The sequence below is a fragment of the Limulus polyphemus genome, unplaced genomic scaffold (assembly GCF_000517525.1).
Source record: "Limulus polyphemus unplaced genomic scaffold, Limulus_polyphemus-2.1.2 Scaffold170, whole genome shotgun sequence".
NCBI classification, from domain to species: Eukaryota; Metazoa; Arthropoda; class Merostomata; order Xiphosura; family Limulidae; genus Limulus; species Limulus polyphemus.
In genome coordinates this window covers 422648-430421 of record NW_013665780.1, presented here as the reverse complement: position 1 = coordinate 430421, position 7774 = coordinate 422648, and the positions used below count along the sequence as shown (strand labels likewise).

The following is a 7774-nucleotide window of genomic DNA, read 5'->3' as shown; positions in this document are numbered from 1 at the left end:
GTATTCTCACTCTGGCTCATTCAATTGTCAACAGGGATCAGTGAAGCATTACCATAGTGTTGAAATTTACATTATGTAATAGCATAGAAGAATTAGCCCCATAAAATGGAAAGAATGACAAAATATTCTCTTGTCCTAACACTGTTGCACTGTATTGTATAATTCAAGGGCTGTAAACTTGGAATTTAGTTGGTGTTCTAGAACAAAATACTTTATCACAACACCACTAGTTATTTATCTAAATTCATTATTGCAAAAAATGTTTATACAAGTCAAGCCCAAGCTGTATCAATATTTTAAATGCATGAAACTTTTGTCTACTTAGTTTGAGAGTTATAATTTTCCTATACTGAAAATGTATTTCTGATAGATTCTTACTTCGTTTCACAAGGTTAGCTATTCTCATTCAGTGCTGCCCTCTATATGTGAACATTCTCTTTACGCATATCAAAAACCTTGCACTCCTCCCTTGTTGGAATTAGTACATTCCAATGTGTGTCTCATGCAAATCATTATGCATCATCTATTAACCAATAGTAGCATAGTATGCTAACGTGATGCATGTGACTCCCTCTACTGAATCTTCACCTCGAAGTTTGGCAGAAGGTGTGAGCACCGGAGAAGTGGGGAGGTAAGTACCCATTGTAAGTAAATTTTCAGTATATGAAAATTATAACTTCTGATAAGGTACTTAACTCCTCTCACAAGTATCCCATATTGAGAAGGAGGAGGAACTGGTGCGAGGGAATAACAAAAGCACCCCTGAAAGCATAAGAAGGATACCCCTGACCATGAGAGAAAGAGATCTGGAGATCAGAGGAGAGGAACTGCACCACTTATGAGCCAGGTATACTCTTCGCCCTTGTGTATAATTTGTAAAACACAAGGACGAAAATCACGATGTGTAGAGTGACTAGAACACGTCAGACCATATTCAGTAAGTAAACTACATCCAAAACCTCCTCTACAGGATACCAACATCCATGCAAGGGTAAGATGAGGATCATGACATCTTCACCTACAACTCAAGAATTGGGGATTAAGATCCAATTCATAGGTACTATACAAGGATCAACACCCTACAGCAATCAGGGACTGGTTATCTAGCATCGAGAGGTTGGATTCAACTTGTGCAAGGACTTATGTTAATTGGTTCACTTGAATCCAACACCTCAATGCTGGTAATCGACATCCACATAAAGGTAGGATGAGGGTTCCTAATCAAAAGGGGTGATGGATCAACCCCATGTGGTATGGAATGTGTAACAGGAGGCCACGTCAACCATTAAGGTGATGGATCAACTCCACAGTAGTGTAAACAGTATAAGGAGGCCATGTCAGCTTGTTATGTTACAGATCAACTCCAGAGGTTATGGATATTGTTGAATATGTAAATAGTATAAGAAGGCCACATCCAGGAAGGTGACAGATCAACTCCTGTGATAGTGTAAATAGTATCAGAAGTATCAATAGTATCAAAGGGTAACTCAAGCTGCATTCAATCTCCCAACGGACAAAATCAGAAAGATCCACATTGGGTCACCCACACCTCAGGCATGAGATAGAAGATTGTTGGTGTGACCCCAGAATTGGTAACATTGACTTCAGAATTTATAACTCATGAAAACTGCATACAATAGCCTTGTACAGAAAAGTGACAAAAATAAACTGGGAGAAATGTGGCAATTATAACCAAAATAAAAAACTAGAACCATTTCAAACAAAAATCAAAAACATGTCACATGGGAAGCATGAAGCATAAAAGAAAACATCTATACTCAGAAGCTGCCAAACGAGAAGTGAAGGTTGGTAGAGGAGTGTAGAAGGAGCCACATGAGCATATTATGCTACTATTGGTTGATGGATGATGATTTGCATTGAGAGACACATTGGAATGTACTAATTCCAATAAGGGGGGAGCACAAGGCTTGTGGCATGCATAAAGAAAATGTTTGCATATAAAGAGCAGCACTGAACGAAAATAGCTAATCTTGTGAGAGGAGGTAAGTACCATATTGGAACTTTTATTACAACAATACTATCTACACACAAGTTAAAACAATTGAGTGTAATCAAATTCTAAATTTACTCCAAAGTTAGAATAATGTTACCTTTAAGTCTTATCTACGTTTATAGAAAAAAAAAAAGTTTAAAGAATTAAAACAAGTGTAATCCTCACACTTGATGTAAACATTAACTCATATTCTATGCTGAAGGTTTATTTTTCTGTTCTTTAAAATGCATCGTTAATGCTAATACAAAATAACAAAAATAACTTTTAAAACTTTGCTCAGAGATCAAGAACAAACAATAGCAACTAGTGTTAGAAAAAAACATGTATTACACGAACTCAAGAGAGTTACCATGGTAAAGTGTGTATAGATAATCTATTATTACTCTCAGAAACACAGCTTTGTAGATACAAATGGTGGAATGATATCAAACCATGGTCTTAAACAGACATGTATATGCATATATACAGAAGAAGCTAACTGAAGCATACATCTTAAGTGCTTGGTTTCAACTGAAAAAGGTACAGGTGGTTCCATCGTAAAGTCAGCCATATCTGGTTGTTATGGCTTTACTCAAAATATTGCACTGAAGGCAGGATAACAGATAGCAGCTGTAAAGCCATCATAAGAGACTAGTTTTAACTCACAATGAAGCAACATTGTTCCATTAACAACAGTGTTACTCAAAATACACAAATACATGTTAAAAGATGTGTTGCAAAGTGGTTTACTGAACATTATGAAAGTTTAAATCAGCAGCATTGTAGTCGAGACCTCAATATCCAAACCAAGACCAAGAGCTGAGGAATTGAGACCAAGACAGAGACGTTGCAATGTATTCCAAGATGAGAAATAAAGCAAGAAGAATAAATATTGAATACATCAAACTTTATTAACATCTTAACCACAAATCTTTTACATGTTAACTCCACAGCTTTGTTTTAATGTCTCCTCCTATGAAAAAACAAACAAAGAATGAAAACATAAAAAAAAATTATGAAGGAATAACAAAAATCAAAAAGGTTAGCAAATAAAACTAAAGCAAATATTGGTGTCAGTAAATTATTTATGATCTTTTATGCAAAACAGGATCACAGAAGATCTAATACACATGTTGAATATTAGGGATAATCGCTAATGTTTGACGTAAATACATGCACCAGATGAAGTTCATACAAACTTGTAGTAAGCCTACACATAATGCAATGTATAGTAGCAGTTAGTTTTGAATAGAGCATGATATAACTGCAGATTGAAGTACAGGCAATATGGTGGTTGGTGGCATAAACAAAAATAATGGAGGTGCTATAAACATCATTGCAAAGGTGTAGTACCAAGGGGGGCTTTATTGGTAAAACATCTTTGATGCTATACTATGCCTCGTATGAACTGCTGCGTAATCGATATTTAGTGCTTAATAATCGTGGGTAGGTGACTAGTCTAACATTGTTAAAATGTTTAAATTTAGCTGGCTGGTCTTATTTTCAAAACCTGTGAAACACCGAGACTCAGAGGGTCAAACCGAGACCTTCCAAGATGTGGTCTTGAGACCTACAACAGTGTCAGTCACCCCTGAAAGAATTGGAGACAATTCTTTTTGTGAATGGAGTAATATTCCTGAGGAAACCTTCCAATAACTAACCACTTGATTGAAAGATGCAAAAGAATGCTGTTTTGGATGATCATAAGGACACTACACAATATTAAATGTTTTTAAGACTTCTATGCATAATCTTTAATGTTCTTTCAAAATGAACAAAAAAGCAGCTACAATCTTGTAACATGACTTAAACAAAAATATTAATTTGAAGGGAAGATGTAAAAATGTCACTTTCACAAATTATATAGATGTTTAAAAACTGGTGGCAAAATGTACTAAAACTTGGTAAAAAATGTGAATAAATAATAACTTGTTTTGCACAATATAACTCTAAAATTACTACAAAGGTCTATATGGACCCCATCCCATTTTTTATAACTATTTGTGTACCAAATTGCTTGTGGTTCAATGATCTCTCTCTAATAACATATAAGAAATGTATAAAACTGAAGCAAAATACCCCCAATATAGCAATTAATCCCACTAATTATTGCTGGGGTGAGTGTTATGTAAACAATCTGGTAATGTAAGGGTTAATTTGAGTTCTGACATGTTAAAAGAGTCTGATCATTATGAAGAATAATTGAGGACTAACCCTATTTTCACTCACAAATATAACCATTAGGACACAAAATATATTTCGGTCAAAAAGGAAGTCTTAGGTTTGGTGGACGTTTTTGCAACATTACTTTTTTTTTTTCTCTTTTACCTTATTCAACTGTGGTGATATTTTGCTATAGTATTAAAGAGTCAAAAATGTATGGTTTTCAAAATATTTATTAAAAATTTAACTGTAAATGTAAGTAACAATATAACATTGTACCATATTAGTTATTTCAAATATTAAAAAAATAGCTCATTTTTATTTTTCTTGTTCACAAATTACAAAACCAATTTCAGGAAAGTATACACTGCCAACAATATATCACAATATCTTATGTATTAAAAACACAGTACTAAAAATCTGCCTACCTGATTTGGGAATTCCCATTTATGAAGTCCTACCAATTTTCCTTTAAAATCTGAAGATGAGCTCTGGGTTGGAAATAAAGAAACATGAGATACAACATATAAACATCAGACAGCTAACATTATATAATCAGGAAAAAAATAAACGATAACAACAACAAAAAAAGTGTATAAAATCAGAGTTCCTTCTATGTCTCCATAAGGAGTTTTGCACCTGAAGATATCAAAGTGCACTTAAATGATGACCCCTTTTTAAGAACTTGTATGGGCCAGTTTCCTTTAACTGTTGTAAGTTCCCTTGAGTTTATCTCATTGGCTGTAAACATAAAAGCTCCACTAAATGAAATGAGTATCAAAATGTTTTTAACAGAAAGGTTTTGAAAGTTAACATTTTTCTACACTGAAAATGTATTTCCAATAGATACTTATGTTCTCTCACATAATAGCTTTTATTGACTTGTGATGCCCTCTATATGCACAAGTTTTACTTGACACTAGTCTGGATACATCCAACTACCTTCACATGTTTACACATGGTAGTTGTCCTGTATCATGCAAATAAGCATGCAACAACCCTACACCAATAGGAGTGGAACACACCCTCCTAACACAGTTGACACCTTCTATAATGTATTTACATCACTTCAAGATTAGGCAAAAAAATGCTCAAGGAGTGGGGAAGATAAGTGGGAAGTGTGGAGAGAGGTAAGTATCTATCAGAAATACATTTTCAATGTAGAGCAATGTAACTTCCAATACGATACCTTATCTCTTCTCACAAAATAGCTAGAATCCCACATTGAAACAGTGAAGGATACAGTGCAATGTTACCTAGATGAGAACACTTCAGAAGGTGCCCAAAGAGAAGGTGCCTCTGTTGAGCCAACAGGCAAAGTCTACTTGGACGGAAGGAGGGAGGTGAATGATGGAATCCAAGGGATCCTGAATGAGATTCCATTGATTGTGCAACACCCACTAAAGACCATGTATATGTGCACAACCTCAAGGTAAAAGGACTTCTATGGATGCCCAGATCCTCAAAAGAGATAGACCCTCATGTGCATGAGGAGGAGAGATGTTGGTTTTGGAAATCAAAAGCTCCATCAACATAAAATGAAGAGTTAAAGACCAAGCCCTGTTGAGGAAAGTGTTGAAAAACACACCAAATTGTATCAGATACAATGTGCAAGGTTGAGAGATGACTTCTCCAGCTTGACTAGACATCCGACCCGAGCAACCTCCTGTAGGAGGAAAGGTGTATTAGTGAGAGAGGCTTGTTGGGATGGAGCTAAAAGTAAAACCCAGAGTGAACACTCAATGAAGAGTAAGAAAGACCTCCAAGGTGAACCAGGAGAGGTTGATGAAGCAGTTGAGGTCAGATAGGTCATTGATAGAATGCCAATCCCCAGTCCTGTTGGGAACCATGAACAGCTGAGAATAGAACCCTGGAGAAGGGTGATGTACTCATTTGATAGCATCCTTGTGTAAAAGATCTCAAACCACTTTTGAAAGACTCCCTTATTTTTCTATCTATCCCAACCCTCTCCAGCTTCAATTCCTGTGTTCCTTCCCTCCTGCTTCCTCTCCTCTAGTGCTTTTTTCCTGGGTTTTCAGCAGCAAGATGCCAAATTACCCTGTGTTACCTAGGTTCTTTTGCAATGACTTTCCATTCATTCCCCCATTATCCATTTGTCACATTTCCTTCCTTCCTCCACAGGATCCCATTTTTTGTAAAGGTATGGGAGGAATGTTGACATGCAACCTTCTCCCTAGACCCCAATGTATCAGGAAGATCTCTAAATACCAATTAATTAAAAAAGGAAGCCAAACAGATGTCCCTTACATAAAAAGCATGGAGACATGTATGACAAAAAGGCATTCCTGCCAAAAAAATCACAACAACAAAGGAACCAAGTATGCAGAGATAAGGCAGAGGATGATAAGCACACCATCTTGGAAAAGATAAGGGTACGAGTATCTTGAAAAAATCCCTCAGAGGAATGAAGGAGAGCATTAGAGAGGAGGTGAATGGAATAAAGACAGCAGAAAACAGTGGTGAGTGTAAGCCAAAGGTGTGAAAACTGGGCTGGGTAAAATCTCAAAGTAGTCTACAATAAGGGATTCCCATGCTTGAGTCAATGTCTCCAAGGTCTGAGAATCCAAATATGGAAAATCCAACCTATGACACGCCAAGTCATAGGAATCATATAGATGTGAAGGATGAGGTATGCTAGGACCTAAACGTAATAGGGCTACAAATTGATAAGAACGACTCAAATATCAGGAGAACAGGAGAATACTAAATGATACAACAAAGGTGCAGAATGAATGAAGGAAGGAGGGGAATGAATCAAAAGACGTAGTGGATATGAACAAAAGGTAACACACCTGGAAAATCATTTCCAAAAAGGCGGACGAGGGATGAGGTATATCCAAAGGTGTAGCATGGAATTTACTGCAAAGGAAGGAAATGAGAACAGGTTGTCAAAGTGCTTGTTGTCCTGGACAAATTCACCCAAGAACAGGGTATTCAGCTGTGTTTCTAAAGACCTAGCAGACACATGAAGTTTTCAATTTCCAACGTATTCTAGCCAAGACCTCCAAGAAAGTGTGAATCCCAGAGCCACAGAAGCAGCAGGTGGAACAGCAGTGGGTGGCCTGATTTATAACTGAAGAAGTCATTGTAGTGAAAATAAAGTGAGAGTTCATAATGTGGAAATGAAGAAGAAAATATTCCAGAAAAATTCTGTATGCAGAAATGAAATGATAACAAACTAAGTTGTCAAACACAATAACTTTAAGTGTTTTGGACACGAAATGAAGAAAAGTGCATAGCAAACTTAAAGCATAACCGCATACTAGAATTCTAAATTGAGAAGTGATAAAAGTTCTCTACAGTATAGAGGGAGAATTGTCACATACTTATTTGCATGCTACAGCACAGCTATACCAGATGTAAACACGTGAGGGTAGATGGAAGTATCAAGGCTAATTATGAGCTAAAATTGCACATATAGAGGGCAGTACAAATTCATATTAACTGGAATTTAACTTATGTAGTCATATTATATAGATATGGAACTTCACATGCACTAACATCTTGTTTAGAACTACATATAATTGTCAGTATGTTAATTCATATAACATGATCAATAGTTTTAAAGACCCAAAAGTGTGAATAAAATATTTTATT

General features: G+C 36.1%; 1 protein-coding gene across 3 annotated transcripts in view; it reads right to left on the bottom strand.

The window, feature by feature from the left end:
- Positions 1–7774, bottom strand: part of LOC106477853 (KICSTOR complex protein ITFG2-like) — a 47686-nt gene that overhangs the window by 17743 nt on the left and 22169 nt on the right. For all 3 annotated transcript variants that reach the window (XM_022381512.1, XM_013938384.2, XM_013938377.2), the window contains exon 8: positions 4585–4647. In XM_022381512.1, coding sequence (XP_022237220.1) covers positions 4585–4647 — 63 coding nt within the window. The remainder of the gene's footprint in view (positions 1–4584; positions 4648–7774) is intronic.